This window comes from Hyla sarda, chromosome 2, assembly GCF_029499605.1.
Source record: "Hyla sarda isolate aHylSar1 chromosome 2, aHylSar1.hap1, whole genome shotgun sequence".
In the NCBI taxonomy this organism is placed as follows: Eukaryota; Metazoa; Chordata; class Amphibia; order Anura; family Hylidae; genus Hyla; species Hyla sarda.
The window spans coordinates 120,574,135-120,594,485 of NC_079190.1; the positions used below are offsets into that span (position 1 = coordinate 120,574,135).

Here is a 20,351-nt window from a genome sequence, read left to right on the forward strand (position 1 = left end):
TTTTCAGTTTGAAACACAGAGCTGTCTGCTGACATCATGACCACAGTGCTCTCTGCTGACATCTCTGTCCATTTTTAGGAACTGTCCAGGGTAAAAGGAAATCCCCATAGCAAACATATGCTGTTCTGGACAGTTCATAAAATGGACAGAGATGTCAGCAGAGAGCACTGTGCTCATGATGTCAGCAGACAGTTCTGTGTTTCAAAAAGAAAATAATTTCCGCTGTAGTATTCAGCAGTTAATAAGTACAGGAAGGATTAAGATTTTTTAATAGAAGTAATTTACAAATCTCAAACCTATAATTCCGGCAATATACCGACTTCAATCCTTAAGTGACCTCCTGAGGAAGAATACGAAACACGTGTTGAGGCGGCGGCGGGGGTACAGTGATCTTGTAGGACTCAGCATGACTACCTTAGGTAATAACATATGACCACATTATTTTCCATGATTTTGTTATTCTTGTGATTTTTTCATGTATGCTAGGGTCTAGAGATGAGCTGTCCCCTGTACTTTTGTGGGGTTCATTTTTAAGGGTGGGTTGTTTTAATTGGGTGGGTCCCATACTGTGTTTTTGATATTGTTCCTTAATAAAGTTTTGTCATTTTTTGAATTTACATTTTTGGATTCTTATTGAGTGGTGGTTGTAGGTCTATAATTTACAAATCTGTTTAACTTTCTAGCACCAGTTGATTTAAAAAACAAAAAAAAAAAGAAGTTTTTCACCGGAGTACCCCTTTAATACTTAAACAAAGACATCTGACAAATTCTACATACAAAGTGTGTGAGACAGCCTTAAATTAATTTAGGAATTTTATGCTGCCCGTGTTCGTTTTGAGGATAAAAGGCCATTTTACACTACAGTAGGGCCCATCTGTTTCGTTATAGCAAGCAGCCAACATGTGCTTATTTCTTAGCAGCACATGGGCAGTGTTGTTTCCAGAGTACTTCCCAGTTACCGAAAGTAGTAGTAGAAAAGCTGAGAGATGTCACATTAAGATAGGGTGTAAGTGTTCCTTACTTCAATCTGCCAATGGGGAGACACCTGACAGATATTACATTGGTTCCTATGTAATGGGTACATTTGTGTAAAAATTCACCTGTCACTGCCTTGACATAAGGTCGCAAAAGGTAAATCAATGGGTTGTGACATCTTCACACACACACACACACACATTTGTGTTTATAAAAAAAAAAAAAAAAATTCTATAAAATGTATTCATTACACAACTATTTACCTGAATTTTATAAATTTTAATATCACATTGTGTAAATAAAACTCCTAATAAAAGTCCAACTTCATAATTATGGTATAACAATAACTTAAAACAAAATCATGAATGTACACACGCATTAGAAAGCAATGCTACAAAACACCTGGTAAAAATTGTGCAATCTATTTATTATGATGACGCCAATTGGCATTATAAAGAAGTCATCGCTAATACTCCTGTACTACAGGCTTGTTACCACTTGGTACTGCAAGTTTGTGGAAATAAACTAGAGGGAGATTTATCAAAACCTGTCCACAGGAAAAGTTGCCAAGTTGCCCATAGCAACCAATCAGATCGCTTCTTTCATTTTTAAGAGAACTTTTCAAAAATGAAAGAACCAATCTAATTAGTTGCTATGGGCAACTCAGCAACTTTTCCTCTGGACAGGTTTTGATTAATCTCCCCCTAAATGTGGAAGACTGATAGTAGAGCTCTGTTATCCACCATCTCACAGACATAGCCCACACTAGGGACCTTTAAAGCCTTGGACAGGGCTTGTGGTCAAAACATAAATCACCTGGTTAGTTCAATCTTCTTACCCAGGGACCCTGCTGAATTGAGCATACATAGCAGAAACATCTACTGGTGTCATATTTTCAATAGGTGTAAATTTGTCAATACAGTGACGACCCCGACCTAAGATGGCCCCGACATACGATCATTTGAACATACGATGGTCTCTCAGAGGCCATTGCATGTTGAAGGCAGCATCAACGGACGATGCTTTTGTATGTCGGGGCCATCGCATAAACGGCTATCCGGCAGCACAGACTGCTTCAGCTGCCACCGGATAGCCGTTTACGGTGCCCCATGTGGTCCGATGACGATCACTTACCTGCCCTCAGGGCTCCAGCACGTCCTCTTCAGGATCCCCTGCATTGTCGGCGCTCTCCATCGTCGTCATCACGTCACTGCGCACGCCGTCCCGTCATCCAATAGGAGCGGCGTGCGTAGCAACCTGATGGTGGCGATGGAGAGCGAGGATGCCGGGGAAGCAGAGGCCTTGCCGGAGCATCAGGGACACCCCGGGGACACGGTGACAGTGATGGAAGGAGACATTTAGGGCAGCGGTGACGGTGCCGGAGCGGCGGGGACACGCGAGTATAACCTCCAATACCAGTGATATTTAACCTGCGGACCTCCAGATGTTGCAAAACTACAACTCCCAGCATGCCCGGACAGCCGTTGGCTGTCCGGGCATGCTGGGTGTTGTAGTTTTGCAACATCTGGAGGTCCGCAGGTTGTAGACCACTGTCCTATACTTTACATTGCACGGATCCCTCAACATACCATCGTTTCAACAAACGATGGTCCATTTGGAACTGATTACCATCGTATGTTGAGGGACTACTGTAGTTTAATTTTCCTTTAGTCTGAAGTTGGAAATTACAACAAAGGGGAAACATTGTGGAACCTATTCCCAATGTCCAGGAATCGGTGAAGACTACTCATGCATGTAAATGAGTTAAAAGCTCATACATTATTTACAGCAAAAGCAATCATCACCTGATAAATTATATTAATGTTTACTGCACAACTAGCAGATAAAATGGGAGAAGCAAGACATCCAATGGGCAGTCTGTGGGTGTAGGAAATGGGGTCAGTAGATAATAAAGCCAACATATATAGGGTTATATGGCTGGATATCTTCATAGGAACATACTGCTGTTTCCATGTGAGAATTTAGTATTCAACTCTTTGGATTTCCGCAGCAAAGCTTTCTTCTGAGCATCATCAAAGCGATTAACCTGTAAATCTTGTTCTCGGTCAAATGGTCTTCTTTCCTTAGGTTTATCTTTATCTACCTCTGCTTTCCTTTTAAGTTTTTTGCGGTGAAGATCTATGAGAGATTCTGATCTTTTTGAATCCTGAAGAAAAGAAAAAAAAGCATAATGAAATATCTACTTTTAAAAAGGAGTCTGCCACTTTCTTCCTGCACTCGTTTCATGTGTGCAGTATATTGCTATGGAGGTGGCCGAGCAACGTGTATGATCAGATGTTCCTCCATGTGCAGCAAGAATATATAAGTAAGTAACCTCACCATAAAAATGCTTGAGAATAGGAAAGAAGTGGGCAAACCCTTTAAAGCAACACACCAATCAACAGTTTATTCCTTTCCCAGAATAAGCCTGGTGAGGGTAAATGGCTTCCCTGCTTCCCATCTTGCTCCGTTTCCACAAAATACTGCCACTACTGGTCCTTGCTGCTCCCGTGTTACTGCTCGCTTTAGGGTTTGTGGTTAGACCGGAAATCACTTTCCTTAGAGGACTAAGGGTCTCTGAATTACATAGGGAAAGTTACTTCTGGTCTACACAGCAAGCGCTGTTTGAATCACAAATCACAGAGTACAGGTGAAATGGAGCCCCCCATAAGATGGGGAGCAGGGCAGCTATTATCCCTCCCTATGCTGGGTGGGTAAAAAACGCCCAAAAAAGGTAATATGGTATATATTACCAGGTGTGTATCTTTCTTCTTAATTAAAAATTTATTAAAAATAAATACAGTTTAGGGACTGTATGAAAGAATTATATTGGACAGTATATATCACTACATATTATAATCACTAGTATTTACTGGAAGCCTTGCATAGGGAAACAAGGTAAAATCTTTACAGTAACTTCGGATAATTTTGGGCAATGCCACCTGTAAAGGTGGTGTGATGAGCTGCTGTATATAAGACAGTTACTTACATTGTGGATGGACACCTGCTCCGCCAATCTCTTATCTCTTTCAGAAACTTGTGGAATTTCTTCACCTTTACTGCTGGAAACCTTGCCCTCTTGTTTCTCCTTAAAAACATAAATGCAGGTTTATGGTTAACAAGGTGACACTGTAAAGAAGATAAATTGTATGTTCTTTTTAGTATATTTGCTACACAAAATTTTGAGAGACAACAATGTAGTACTTCTGGACAGGCGAGTCATGCATGGGTCCTTTCTACTTATTAGAAAAGTGGATGAAACCAACCAATGGACCTCCTCTCCCCCTATAGCCCCCAAATAATGTTGCTCTGTAGTATGTATACCGGTTTAGGTATCACTAAACTTTATACACCTAAATTTAAAGCATACCTCTCATTTCAGGTGACTTCAGAATTAGCTGCCCTGCGTGTGTATATGAGAATCAACATTAGTTCTATTTTATAACTTGAATATGGTATTTTTAGTAGATGTCTGCTTTGCAGGCCTTATAATTTACAGTTCTCCTAGAGCTGGCGAGTGGAGCTCTCTATATAGAATTGTATTGCTTGTCTTGTAGAAACAAGATAAAGCTTAGCTGATTTTAGAGAAGATGATTTGAGCAGCAGAAGGATGGGTCAGTTGGGGGGAGGGGAAAAGTTTGATAACAGGAGAAAGAAGCAATTGTGTCTAATAAACTATTACAAAGTTTCTTATATTCACTTGTACTATTAATTTATGTAAAGTTTGTTCAAATGACAGTGTTCATTAAAAACAAAAAAAACTAACAAAATCCAAGGCATTTAATGTACATTAAATTTAATACAGCCAAATGCTATGTGTAGACATATTTTCATATCCATGCTTGCAAAATAGGTAGACTAGAGAGGAAGGGCAGCTTCTTTGGTCTACTACTCTGTTACTCTGAATGCAAATTATGGGGAATGAGGAGGATTCTGAACATAACAGTGAAATTAAAACTACAGCTTACTGAAAGGAAAAGGCACCTGATAATATGTATATTACAAAGTTTTATACCTTTATTTAGAAACATAATACTGATGTATATTTACAATAATTTACATTGTCAATATGTTCTTAATTAAATTAATCTGCAATTCAATAACCAATAAACTCCAAGCTTTGCATATTCAGTGTGGGAGTCTTTGTTAAGACCTCTGCATTTATTTTAAAGTGCAAAGCAAAGGCCATTGGAGGAATGTCATATCTAAGAAAATGAAGCAGAACTAATAATGATGTTTATTATTACAGACTGAATAAAGGGTGTTGGTTTACCCAATTTAGTACATAAAACCAGGCTAGGTAGGTTTAGATCTTTTTGGGAACAGGGCATTTTCTGTTGGAGTTTGTTCACTTTCCTCCCTCCCACACATCCGCCACACCACCCATTGAAACCCAAATTAGCTGCATTCCATTCAAAAGACCAGTGTTTTCTAACCAAGGTGCCTACAGCTGTGGCAAAATTATCTCTCTCCCACCCAGCAATTGCTCCACTCACTGAAGCAGGACAGACTCCCTTTGAACATCTTACTGGTGATGTCATGTCTCGACACACTGCAAACTGGGAAAACCCAAGACCTGAGTAATTTTGTATGCTGTTAAAAATAAATACTGGGGATGAAAATCCCAGAAGAATTGCGAGACCACCTTCACACACACAGGTACAGACACTATATGATAAATCACCACCTTATCAAAGCTATGAATCTATGCGAACACGTTATTATCAATTGGTTCTGCCCCAAACTATTCTGATAACACTTTATAAAGCAAGCATGTAACTAATTTTATGGATGGAGAACTGTCTAAAACTGTCATTATGGGTAGAAATATATGGAGATAAAAAAAAATATATATACAAAAAAAATTCTGATAGGGGTTTGCTATAAGCCACCAAACATAATGGAAGAGGCAAAAAAAACAAGGCAGCAAATCAGAATGAGGTGATAATAATGGGGGACTTTAACTATCCTGATATAAACTGGGAGACAGACTTGTGAATCTCATAAAGGAAACAGGTTTCTGACTATATCTAAAGACAATTATCTGTCCCAAAGGGTGCAGAGCCCGACCAGAGGGGGCGCCCTACTCGACTTAATATTAACCAACAGACCTGACAGAGTAACTAATGTGCAGGTAGTAGGACACCTAGGGAATAGTGATCCTAATAGAATACATTATAACTTGTTCTTCAATAAGGGAATCTATCTAGGTGCCACAAAAACAATGAACTTTAGGAATGCAAAGTTGGATCAACTCAAAGAAGCCTTTAACAATATAAAATGGGATAATGTCCTCAAAAACAAGAATACTGACTATAAATGGGAGACTTTTAGGAATATTTTTAATTCTCAATGTAAGAGGTATATATATTATATATATATATATATATATATATATATATATATATATATATATATATACACATACATACACACACACACACACACACACACACACACACACACCTTATGGGAATAAGAAGGTCAGGAATAAAAGAAAACCAATATGGATGAATCATAATGTTAAGGAGGCAATAAGTGACAAAAATAAAGCATTTAAACTACTAAAACAGGACGGCAGTGAAGAAGCATTAAAAAGCTATAGAGAAAAATGTAAATGATGTAAAAAACAGATAAAAGCCACCAAAATGGAGATAGAAAGACTCATTGCAAAACGAACCCCAAAATGTTATTTAACTATATAAATAGCAAAAAGGTTAAAAATGAAAGTGTTGGCCCTTTAAAAAATGATGAGGATGAAATTATAAACGGGGAGCAGGAAAAAGAAAATATATTAAACAAATTCTTCTCCACTATGTTCACCGAGGAAAATGAAATGGCAGGTGAAATACAGAGAGATAAGGTAAACTCCCCAGTACAGGTCACCTGTCTAACCCAGGAAGAAGTACAGTGCCACCTACAAAGAACAAAATAGACAAATTACCAGGTCCAGATGGCATTCACCCCCGTGTTCTAAAGAAATTAAGTAATTTTTAATATTCAAGGACTCTATAGTGAAAGGGAATATTTAAAAAGGGGTCAAAAGGTGACCCCAGGAATTATAGACCTGTTAGAAAATCCTCAAACAATTTACATACAACAGAGGTTAAACTAAGAGATGCTATTTTGGAGTATCTTGATAAAAATAAATGTATGATTCCATATCAGCATGGCTTTATGAGCAATCGGTCCTGTCAAACTAACCTGATCAGTTTTTATGAGGAGGGGAGCTCCAGACTGGACCAGGGGGAATTGCTGGATGTCGTATATCTGGATTTTTCCCAAAATATTTGATACGGTGCCACATAAAAGATTGGTGCATAAAATGAGAAGGATTGGGCTGGGGGAAAATGTGTGCAAGTGGGTGAGTAACTTGCTCAGTGATAGGAAACAGAGGGTGGTTATTAATGGTACTTATTCTGATTGGGTGACTGTTACTAGTGGGGTACCCCAGGGGTCCATCTTGGGTCCTATTCTATTTAATATATTTATGAATGACCTTGTAGAGGGGTTGAATACTGAAGTAGCAATCTTTGCAGATGATACTAAACTCTGAAAAGCAGTAAACACATTAGAGGACAGTGAACTGTTAGAAATGGATCTGGATAGGTTGGAGGTATGGGCTGGGAAGTGGCATATGAGGTTCAACACTGATAAATGTAAGGTAATGCACATGAGGAAGAAAAACCCGGACTGAGATTACCTAATTTTTCGCTCCATAAGACGCACCTAGGTTTTAGAGGAGGAGAACAAGAATAAAAAATATTCTGAACCAAACGGGTACTAAAATATTTAGGACCCCCTTGTGGCCAGCAGGACTCCATTATGCGGACAGGAGAACGGGACAGCGGCAGCGGCGCGAATAAAGGAACGGGGCAGCGGAGCACTTCGCGTTTCAGACCCAGGAGCAGGTAAGAGTCAGCAGCCTTTGCCCCCACAACCCTCCCATGCAGCCTTCCCATGCACTTCAGCACAAACACACATTCGCTCCATAAGACCACCCTTGTGGCCAGCAGGACCCCTGCAGACATTTCCTTCCCACCTTTGGGGGAGAAAAAGTGCGTCTTATGGAGCGAAAAATATGGTATATATTAAATGGGAGCACACTTGGGACGACTGACATGAAAAAGGACTTAGGAGTCATAGTTAATAGTAAATTTAGCTTTAGTGACCAGTGTCTGGTAGCTTCTGCCAAGGCAAATAAAATCATGGGGTGCATCAATAGGGGCATAGATGCCCATGACAAGGAAATAATTCTACCGCTGTACAAATCGCTAGTCAGACCACACATAGAATACTGTGTACAGTACTGGGCACCAGTGTACAAGAAAGATATAGTGGATCTGGAGAGGGTTCAAAGACGGGCAAACAGGGTAATACTGGGAATGGGAGGACTACAGTACCCAGAAAGATTATCAGAATTAGGGTTATTTAGTTTAGAAAAAAGAAGGCTTAGGGGAGACCTAATAACTATGTTTAAATATATCAGGGGACAGTACAGAGATCTCTCCCATGATCTATTTATACCCAGGACTGTATCTATAACAAGGGGGCATCCTCTATGTCTTGAGGAAAAAGTTTCTACACCAGCACAGACGGGGGTTCTTTACTGTACGAGCAGTGAGACTGTAGAATTCTCTGCCTGAGGAGCTGTTCATGGTGAACTCTGTAAAAGAATTTAAAAAGGGGTCTGGATGCATTTTTGGAGAGTAATAACATCTCTGGTTATGTGTACTAGATTTATAGGAACAGAACGTTCATCCAGGGATTTATTCTTTTTTTTGCCTTCCTCTGGATCAACTCAGTAGGGACTCATTAGGGATATAGGTTGAACTTGATGGACTCTGGTCTTTTTTCAACCTTATGAACTATGTTATTAATAATATAGGTAGGTATATACACAATCATGTGTATATAGAATACGTGTTCCTCAAGGCTGGACTTGATTATAGTATATTTTATAAAAGCTTGTATATAAAAAAATGAATATTTAAAGAAATGTGTATTATACACACACACACACACACACACACACTTCTTTAAATATTTTTTTTTTATATACAAGCTTTTATAAAATATACTATAATCAAGTCCAGCCTTGAGGAATACGTATTCTATATACACATGATTGTGTATATACCTACCTATATTATTGTTTAGGTTGTACGGAATACACAACCTCCACGTTAGTATTCGCCTGGCACCTATAAGTCATTATTTTGGTTTTAGAGCTACCCAATTCTTTATGTTATTAATAGGTGATGGCCACAGGTTAGCCCAAGGAACTCTGCACAGGTTACAGAGCACGCCAAGATAATTCTATCACAGATGTAAATTGGACCCTCTTCAGTCTATTGTGCCCATATCAATTGGGCTTGTTGTAAAGTACATATATAAGGAGCTTGGCAATATTGCTGCCCCCCACAATAGTGTGAAAGTATAAACCAAGCTCTGTTTATACTGGCTTTTGTTTTTTCAGGAACAATGGTAGGTAAAGATTGGTTTTTAATATATCCTAATGACTTATAAGCCAATCGTTTTCCTACCCCCCCCCCCTCCAAAAACAAACGAAAAGCACTGGACAAGGCTGAACTTTGTTGGTCCTCAAAGAGCGATGGAAACCTGGCAGAATAGCAATATAAGAAGTGGCGAACAAAGCCAATGCATAGAAATGTAATGACAGGCATCAATTACTACAAAATCACCTATTACAAAACCTTCCTTTACAAATGTCAGTTCTACTTTCTTCGTACAAAAAATACATAAAAAAGTCCTTTCTTGAATAAGAACGGTCAGATTCCAAAACTTTTTATATGTTGTACATCTTGGGAAAACATTAACCTTTCTAATATATTTCATAAGAACATTTTTATTTCCTTTTTATAAAAATCAGCGAGGGTGGGCTAGCACTCCTCTGTGCCCTCTCCTGTCTGATAGTACTCCTCTGTGCTCTCTCCTGTCTGATAGCACTCCTCTGTGCCCTCTCCTGTCTGATAGCACTCCTCTGTGCTCTCTCCTGTCTGATAGTACTCCTCTGTGCTCTCTCCTGTCTGATAGCACTCCTCTGTGCCCTCTCCTGTCTGATAGCACTCCTCTGTGCTCTCTCCTGTCTGATAGTACTCCTCTGTGCTCTCTCCTGTCTGATAGTACTCCTCTGTGCTCTCTCCTGTCTGATAGCACTCCTCTGTGCTCTCTCCTGTCTGATAGCACTCCTCTGTGCTCTCTCCTGTCTGATAGTACTCCTCTGTGCTCTCTCCTGTCTGATAGTACTCCTCTGTTCTCTCCTGTCTGATAGTACTCCTCTGTTCTCTCTCCTGTCTGAAAGTATTCCTCGGTGCTCTCTCCTGTCCTATCAGACAGGAGAGAGGACAGAGGAGTGCCTGCCCACCCTCACTTACTGGACTTTGTCCATGCCTGTGCTTCATGAAGCCATGATTTCTATGAAAAGGAAATAAAATGTTCTTATGAAGTATATAACAAAGGTTAATGTTTTGCCAAGATGTACAACATATAAGTTTTTTGTATCTGACAGTGCCCATTTAAACATTTATATACTTACTATTGCTTTTCTCTCCCTGTCAGCAGGAGTTTCAGTCCAACCTGACCTATCCCCGGATTTTTCATTAGTCTTTCGCTTGAATGTTCTTGGTCCCAGCCCAAATGTAGTCATCTCTGGAGGAAGTTCAGTCATCCAAGACTCTCTTGTTGGATTCTTGAGCTCATCCTTTAATACAAGATACAGATTTAACCTACATATATTTTGGGTAAGCTAAAATGTAACTAAAACACATCTAATACTATCCCAAAGAAAAGCATATAAGGGAACAATCTTAAAATGTATTAACTTTGCAAACATTGGCAGTTGTTTTTGATGAACCATGAGCAATTTTAACAGCACCACATCTTTCCCAGATCCCCACACATTACATTATCTAGCAGGTCCCATTAAAATCAGCATATTTGGCCAACACATATATAATGTTTATGGTCAGCTATAATCATAGATTGTAAACCTGTGTGGCTAGGACCCTTATTTTATACCAGTCACTTCATAAGTCAAACTATTATTTTTAATTGTTTTTGCATGCTATGTCTTTATACCCCCTGTATTTTATACGTACAGCGCCCTAAAAGATTAACGGCACTACAAAATACATACCAAAAACTTCCAAAATTACCAGCAAAGTAGAAAGATCTAGAGTAACAAAATAGAATGGTTATTTAGTATCAGTACTCTTAACCCTCACATCATTTGAGGTAAGTTTCTGTTTCATTTTCAAGGCACGCCGTTCAAAATCCTCAGCGACACTGGACTGGACAGGCCCTTTGGCAGGTACTGGACCAATGATTTCTTCATCATCACTATCATCATCATCATCAGCTGCCTAAAAAGAATTAACCACAAGAATATTGAAATGACCTTCCATATTGAGCAATTGTTTACATTTAAACTGGCATCTAGGACTACATGGTGATGTCTAATAGATCTAGCAACTGCCATATGTTACTTCCTGAAGTGCTGACAGCATGCAGAACAACAAGCACTGAAGTGTCACTAGCAGTACGTGTTTTATTACAAGGCTCCAGCTCCTACTGAAAGTAAATTCCAGGGTCTTGCGACTTACATCCCCAGGCTTATACCCTCAATAAATGCAGATGACACATCTTGAACAATCTGTTCTTTGCTTCATCTGGACAAAGCTCACTGAGGAAAGTCACTGACATCTTAAAAGATCCTAGTTATACATAATATAAAGAATATAGAGCAGAAAGTCCTTATAGCTGGCATATACTCTTGGTGGAAGCAGAGGCCCCCCAGTCTCAATAGGGCACTCGTCACTATAATTTAGTAAGTTGGTTATAGATTCTCTTTACTTCAGAGACTAAAGGGGTTGTCCAGGATTAGAAAAAAAGAGCTTATTTAATGAATAAACAGCACCATTCCTATACTCAGGTTGTTTGCGGTAGTGCAGTTTACACTGACGTGAAAGGAAATACAAGAAAGGAGATTAGTGCTTGGAAGTGCCATGAAACGTAATGTTTACTAGAAATTGATTAAAATCTTACATATGTGATATAGTGATTGTAACGCTCACTAGCGGTAATGAAAAGCCATTAAGGCACTGGCCAGGCTTGGCAGGGCCCAGCCAACCTAGCCGTGCCAATCAGATAACAGGTTGCAAGTATATCAAAAGTACCACCAACTCGTTTCTACCACCAGTATTGGTGGCGTCATCAGGGAGGTACAATGAAAATACAGCTTTAGAATAGTTAACATGCAAAACAGTAGCCAGTAGGACCTGCAAGTCAAATGCCCCAACAAAAAAAAAAAATATATATCTATATAGTTAAGGACATGTGTTGCATCGGCCCTGTGGGAAAGACGATGCACATTCCACAATGGTTACTGTATCTAAAGTCAGGTGCCACATGTCATAGCCAATAGAACCTGCAAAAAAAAGCCCCAAAACCATACTAATGTAATTTAGGTGAGAATGGACATATATTGCATGATAGAGTACTGTAGGGAAGAAAAACACATCCCAGTGGCTGCTGTGTCCTGATTCAGGTGCCACCTGTATAAAAATCCACCTGAAAGATAAAGAAAATTCCATTCACAATGTTGTCCCGTGAAAGGAAAATCAATATAGAGCTGTCTGGTGACAGTTCTATAAACACTCACGGTTTTGTAGATTCACAAAAGAGAACCGGGAGGTAACCTGCAGCATGCAGGGAGCCGGAGGTTGCCGGCTCATTCGCGGGATCTGGCAAGGAAGTGGAGTCTGACGTCACATCCGCTCCAGGCTGCGAGATAAAGCGTGCCTGGCCCCACCCGCCAGACACATCAGTGGGGGACATGTGCGATAGCCTATGCGTAAGCCTGCGCAAGATAGTACTGGCGGCATGGAGCGGAATAACAACAAAAATGACAGCACGGCATGACAGGTAGATATAAACTAAGGGCATACAGGCAATAGGGTTGACGGCATCATGTTATCAATCTGAAACAGTATGTTATATACTAATCACCACTATATAAACAGGATTTACTGGGCATAGGTGCAAGTAATACCAAGTAAGCAATTTACTCACACGGTATACAGTATAGGCGTTAGAGGGGAAACTTTTTATAGCTACAGACCAAGATGGAATGAGCCCCAAAACTACCAAAGTGGGGGTAGAAAATTTTTTTTTTTATTTTATTAAAATTTCAAATGTGACATAAAGCACAATGTATCATGGCTCAAGAGTGACATGAAAGACAACATTTTTTTTTATATGAAAAATAAGTGCTGTAATCCATGATAAGGAGCCCCATTGGGCCAAAGGGCAGGGAGCACACATAGCTGACACCCTATAGGGAAGGGGACTAGTAAAAGAGGTGGAGGGGTATTATGCATGGCTCTAAGGGGTACTAAACTCACCCTAGGAAACCCTAAGTATGGGCCCTGATGCCTAGGCGGAGTGGCCGCTCTAAAAAGGGCGGTCCCGAGCTGGAACCTCCTGCACGAGTCCTAATAGACCCTAATAAAAATATGACCATTAGATCCTTCCGGCTGACTAAAGCCGCCTCTATGTACCTAACTTGGTCATCTGGGTGACCAGCTATTGTGCATCCCGCCTCATATAAGAAGCACCCAAAGTGCAGTTGCTCATTAAGGCCCAAGGGGGCCACTGTATTGAGTCTATAGATCCACCGACATTCTTTTTGTAGGAGTAATCTGTTAAGGCCCCCCCCCCCCTTCTCCCAGACATATAGCATCTGTCAATGCCTGTGAAAAAGATATTGGTGAGAACTCCCCCATGCACATTTTTCAAGTGGTTGGCAACAGGAGTATCCCGGGAGTTCCTGATATCACCAATATGCTCCTCTTAAATTCCCTACTCGTTTTTCCCCACATACAGGAGTGGGCATGTGCAGACTGCTAAATATATATATCTGCTTTGGTGGAGCAGTTAATAAAATGTTCAATACGGATAGGTTCAGTTTGATGGGGTAGCATATAAGTCTTGGTGACATACTGGCATGCCCTACAATGACCACACTTATGGCATCCCTTAATGGGTGCCAGTCAGCCTAGCCAGGACTGGGTGGTGGGATCGGATTGTCTTAAGTGACTTTGGACCAGCATGTCGCCAAGACTGCAACCTCGTCTATAGGTAATTTGTGGTGCGTTACCAATAATATCCTGCAAGTCAGGGTCGATCTTAAGTATATCCCAGTGTCTGTTAATTACATTCCGTATAGGGACCGAAAAATTTTCCAAAGTACAAATTATTCTGGCTGGTGGTAAGGTATCTGAGACATTTCTATTATGCTTGGGAGTTAGGAGCTCATTCTGTGGTCTGTCAGCGGCCTCTCTAAGAGCTTAGTTTAGTATGTACCTAGGGTAGCCCCTTTCACGGAAGAGCTGTGTTATATTGCGCGCTTCCCGTCTGAAGCTCTTAGAGAGGCAGACCACAGAATGAGCTCCTAACTTCCAAGCATAACAGGAATGTTTTTTCTACCCCCACTTTGGTAGTTTTGGGGCTCATATAGCCTGTAGCTATAAAAAGTTTCCCCTCTAACGCCTATACTGTATACAGTGTGTAAGTAAATTACCTCCTTGATATTACTTGCACCTATGCCCAGTAAATCCTGTTTATAGAGCGGCGATTAGTATACAACATGCTGTTTCAGATTGATATCATGCAGTCAACCCTATTGCCTTTATCCCCTTAGTTTATATCTACCTGTCATGCCGTGCTGTAACTTTTGTTGTTATTCTGCTCCATGCCCCCCCCCCCCCCCAAGAAGCCGCTGCAGATCATTGATTTAAAGCGGGCTCTTTAAATCAATGAACTGAAGCGGCTTTGGCTAAATCAGAGACCACCGCCGCCACCCACTTCTCTCCCTGCCTGTCCGGGGGTCCTCCCAACCACCGCTGCTGCCTCCAGCCATCCCTCCTACCCCCGCACCGCATACCGCCCCCACCACCGCTGCCCCCCAGCCATCCCCCCATACCCCCGCACAGCACACCGGCGCTGCCCCATTGCCTCCCCTATCCCCGGTTTTATAATTACCTGTTCCCGGGGTCCCCGTTACTTCTGGCTCCCGTCCTGAGCTGTGCGCACTGACGGTGACGTCACGTTGAGGACGTCACTGCGTTGCGCAGCGCACAGCGTAATGCCGGACGCACCACGAGCCAGAAGTAGCGCGGGCCCCAGACCCCGGGAACAGGTAATTATAAAACAGGGGATAGGGGAGGCAATGGGGGCGGCGTGCGGTGGGGGCGGCGTGTGGTGCGGTGGGGGGTGCGTAGGATAAGCATAAGGCTATCCTTCATATAAGATAGGGCCAGGGACTATTGATAGGATTCAGATTATTGGGCGGACTAGATGGGCCAAATGGTTCTTCTCTGCCGACACATTCCATGTTTCTATGTACATCTTTCCAACAGGGCCTATGCAACACGTCCGTACCTATATAGATATATGTGTTTGTTGTTGGGGCATTTGACTTGCAGGTCCTACTGGCTACTGTTCTGCGCATTAACTATTCTAAAGCTGTATTTTCGTTGTGGCAATATATAAAGAGCTGACACCGGCACCACAGTCTGTAGTAAGGAACAGTTCATACAATATCGGAACTATTCGATGGCAGCAAAGGTCTCGGTAAATGGCTGTTAGGCTGTATTTTCGTTGTACCTCCCTGATGACGCCACCAATACTGGTGGTAGAAACGCGTTGGTGGTATTTTTGATATACTTGCAACCTTTTATCTGATTGGCACGGCTAGGGTGACTGGGCCCTGCCAAGCCTGGCCAGCGCCTTAATGGCTTTTCATTACCGCTAGTGGGCGTTACAATCACTATATCACGTAAGATTTTAATCAATTTCTAGGAAAAGTTATGTTTTATGGCACATCCGGAGCACTAATCTCCTTTCTTGTATTTGATTTATGCTGGATGATAATAGTGTTATCAGGTGTCTTATGAAGGACCACATACTTTTTCACTATGTTTCTAGTAGACTGAAGTGAAAGGAGCCAAGTTGTAATACTAAACACAACCTAAAGACAGGTGTGGTGCTGTCTTTGGAAAAAAAAAAAAAGAAAGAAATGTTTTCTATACTGGATAACTCCTTTAAAAGTCAGAAGTGTATGTGTTAAATAGTTAATAATAATGGGAGGACCACTACGAGAAGAGTTCTGCAAAAGTAGAAACAAATCTTATCCAATCCACATTGGGAATAAGAATGGGGAGAATGTTAAAACTTAGCCTTTATTTGACTTGTATAATGATTAAAGCCGAATATGTAATTATATATTCCAGGGAAGGCTGATTATCAAAGCCCCCAAGAAAATAACCATATGATCACCAGAGGACTGATAGTTGCTATCAGGGTGACACTCTATCTAGTAGTCATCTGCTCGAATTGCACCAAGACATATCATAAGAAAATATTTATACATTAAAGGTACCCTACACGTTTCTGTCTCAATAATGCAACATCCTCAGCGGTCACCCAAAAAGAGACTAGGCTGTATGAAGCACCATTATAGATAACAGTCCCTAGTCAATATTTCACATTACTTAGTGCAAGATCATGGAAAGAGTACACAAATCCTTGAGGGATGGCAACCGATGATGTAGAGTATGCCCTTTTTAATAATTAACCCATGCAAAGGATATATTTTGTGGCCGTGAGACTCCAGGGATAACCATCCATAGGTATATCAGAATAATGGTCTCAATATTTGGCACACAAGTGAGATGCAGCACACACCTGCAGTTGGTGACCCCTGAGGATGTTGCATTATTGCGACAAACATGTAGGGTACCTTAATGTATAAATATTTTCTTATGATATGTCTTGGTGCAATTCGAGCAGATGATTGCTAGATAGATCGTCACTATCAGTCCTCTGGTGATCATATGGTTGTTTTCTTGGGAGGCTTTGATTATCAGCCTTCCCTGGAATATATAATTACACATTCGGCTTTTATCAGAATCAATTTTTTCTGATATACATTTTTCACTTGGTGTTTTTGTTTGATTTTATTATAAGAGTCAATTAAAGGCTAAGTTTTAATATGCTCCCCATTCTTATTCCCAATGTGAATTGGATAAGATTTGTTTGTGCTATATATTTTTGGGAGTTTTTCACACATTATTATTTTTGTCTTTACTGCTGGACCCGTTATTTTTAAGCAGTTGCTTTTCTGCAGAAGTAGAGTTGACATATCATAGCTCAGCTGTCATTGTACATAATTTAAATGACTTAAAATGTTATTCTCAGTAGGACTGATGTAGCCTATAGGTAAGTTACAGAGGAGGAATTATGCTTGTAAACTGAGAGCTCTATAATAGTTTTACTTTATTTGGAGGTCATGATGCCAGAAGTATATATGGGGAGATATATATCAAAACCTGTGGAGAGTAAAAGTTGACCAGTTGCCCATAACAACCAGATTCAAAGAACGAAAGCAGTTCCAGCGCACCTGCGCTTGAAATGCGTCATCTACGTCTTGTCTATGTGTGCTGGTTTAAAATAATGCCAATTTTCTATTGCATCTACAGAGCTGGATCCCGCTTGTATTTGTTGAACCAATAAGATTGCTTTCTTCATTTTTAACAAGGCCTCAGAAAAATTCAAGAAGCAATTTGGTTCCTATGGGCGACAGGTCGATTTTTTTCTCTGCACAAGTTTTAATAAATCTCCACCATAGTGCATATAGTTAAGAGAAGTTGTTTCGGTATTTACATTTTTTTACCCTGTTCAGGAAAGGGTTAGATAAAAATGACAAATGACTGTGTATTTGAACTAAACAAAAAAAAAAGAGGGAAAAAAACTCCACACCAAACTCCAAAAATGGGCTGGACAAAATTATTGGCACCCTTTAAAGGGTATTCCAGGAAAAAACTTTTTTTTATATCAACTTGCTCCAGAAAGTTAAACAGATCTGTATATTACTATTAAAAAATCTTAATAATTCCAATAATTATCAGCTGCTGAAGTTGACTTGTTCTTTTCTGTCTGGCCATAGTGCTCTCTGCTGACATCTCTGCTTGTCTCAGGAACTGCACAGAGTAGAAGAGGTTTGCTATGGGGATTTGCTTCTACTTTGGACAGTTCCCGAGACACGTGTCATCAGAGAGAACTTAGACAGAAAAGAACAACTCCACTTCAGCAGCTAAAAAGTACTGAAAGGATATAGATTTTTTTAATAGAAGTAATTTACAAATCTGTTTAACTTTATGGAGCCAGTTGAGAGATATAAAATAAAAAGTTTTTTCCTGGATAACCCCTTAAATATTTGGTTGCACACCCTTTGGAAAAAAGAACTGAAATTAGTCGCTTCCTATAACCATCAATAAGCTTCTTACACCTCTCAGCCGGAATGATGGACTACTCTTCCTTTTCAAACTGCTCCAGGTCACTCTTATTGGAAGGCGCCTTTTCCCGACAGCAATTTTAAGAACTCTCCACAGGTGTTTAATGGGATTTAGATCTGGACTCATTGCTGGCCACTTCAGAACTCTCCAGCGCTTTGTTGCCATACATTTCTGGGTGCTTTTTGAGGTATGTTTGGGGTCATTGTCCTGCTGGAAGACCCAAGATCTAGGCCACAAACCCAGCTTTCTGACACTGGGCTGTACAGCGAGACCCAAAATCCGTTGGTAATCCTCAGATTTCATGATGCCTTCCACACATTCAAGGCACCCAGTGCCAGAGGCAGCAAAACAGCCCCAAAACATCATTTAACCTCCACCATATTTCACTGTAGGTACTGTGTTCTTTTCTTTGTAGGCCTCATTCTGTTTTTGGTAAACCAGAAAGCTCTATCTTGGTCTCATCTGTCCACAAGACGTTTTCCCAGAAGGATATTGGCTTACTCAAGTTCATTTTGGCAAAATGTAGTCTTGCTTTTTTATGTATCTGTGTCAGCAGTGGGGTCCTCCTGGGTCTCCTGTCAGTGTTTCATTTAATTTCATTTCACTTAAATGTTGACAGTTCGCACTTACACTGGTGCCCCCTGAGCCTGCTGGACAGCTTGAATATCTTTGGAACTTGTTTGGGGCTGCTTTTCCATCATCCGGACTATCCTGCATTGACACCTTTCATCAATTTTTCTCTTCCGTCCATGCCCAGGGAGATTAACTACAGTGCCATGGGATGCAAACTTCCTGATAAAGTTGTGCACTGTGGACAAAGGCAAATCTAGATCTCTGGAGATGGACTTGTAGCCTTGAGATTGTTGAAATGTTTTCCACAATTTTGGTTCTCAAGTCCTCAGACAGTTCTGTTCTTTTTTCTTTTGTCCATGCGTAGTATGGCACACACAGACACACAATGCAAAGACTAAGTGAACCTTTCTCCTTTTTATCTGCTTTCAGGTGTGATTTTTATATTGCCCACACCTGTTACTTGCCCCAGGTGAGTTTAAAGGAACATCACATGTTTGAAACAATCTTATTTTTCCACAATTTTGAAAGGGTGCCAATAATTTTGTCCAGCCCATTTTTGGAGTTTGGTGTGACATTATGTCCAATTTGCTTTTCTTCCTACTTTTTTGTTTAGTTCCAATACACACAAAGGGAATAAACATGTGTATAGCAAAACATGTGTTACTGCAATCCTTTTCTGTGAGAAATACTTCAATGCCTGAAAAAATTCAGGGTTGTCAACATTTATGGCCATGACTGTATGTATACCAAAGAGAAAAAGAAAGAGCTTTACCACTGTTTTACCAATAAAATCAATAGTTTTATTTATACTTCCATAAAACATGATTACCATTACACACAATACACAGGATTAGGTCTTACAGTACAACAGTCCAATACTTAGAGTGGTTCAGTGACCAACACCCCTCTCCCTTCATGCACTTTATGTTCTCCTGTTATCACATTAAATCATAATACCACAGGTTAAGTATACTATATGGTTGCTATTTTTTCTTTTAAGAGATGAGCGAAGTTCTCTGCTCGGCAGTTGACTTTATCCTGCATAAATTAGTTCAGCTTTCCTGTGCTCTGGTGGGCTGGAAAAGGTGGATACATTCCTAGGAGACTCTTTCCTAGGACTGTATCCACCTTTTCCAGCCCACCGGTGCACCTGAAAGCTGAACTAATTTATGCAGGATAAGTCATCAACTGCCGAGCCGAGAAGTTCGTGACTAATCTCTACTTTTTTCCCCCCATATAATAACATATGCTGGGAGGGGAATAATAAAATCACTCTACTATGGAGACCCAAATCCCTGTACTGTATTCAACCTATTCTCATACATATCTGTCACCAAAAAAGGCAGTCCACTTACCCATCACTAATGTGGTTCGTTATGACACCCCCCCATGACCTCTTGAGAAAGACTGCGAAATGTGCATTGA

At 40.5% G+C, this 20,351-nt stretch overlaps 1 protein-coding gene across 2 annotated transcripts in view; it reads right to left on the reverse strand.

Annotated features, from left to right (window-relative positions):
* Positions 1 to 1,381: 1,381 nt before the first annotated feature.
* Positions 1,382 to 20,351, reverse strand: part of GPALPP1 (GPALPP motifs containing 1) — a 33,484-nt gene continuing 14,514 nt past the window's right edge. Inside the window, exons 5-9 of one of the 2 annotated variants that reach the window (XR_008888487.1) lie at positions 11,223 to 11,360; positions 10,535 to 10,699; positions 3,965 to 4,063; positions 2,524 to 3,142; positions 1,382 to 2,413 (exon numbers count right to left, since the gene is read on the reverse strand). Coding sequence is in view for 1 of the 2 variants with exons in the window: in XM_056555424.1 (XP_056411399.1) it covers positions 2,924 to 3,142; positions 3,965 to 4,063; positions 10,535 to 10,699; positions 11,223 to 11,360 (621 nt within the window). In the remaining variant the exon portion in view is untranslated. Of the gene's footprint in view, positions 3,143 to 3,964; positions 4,064 to 10,534; positions 10,700 to 11,222; positions 11,361 to 20,351 lie in introns of both variants that reach the window. The other variant, XM_056555424.1, reaches the window with a different exon arrangement.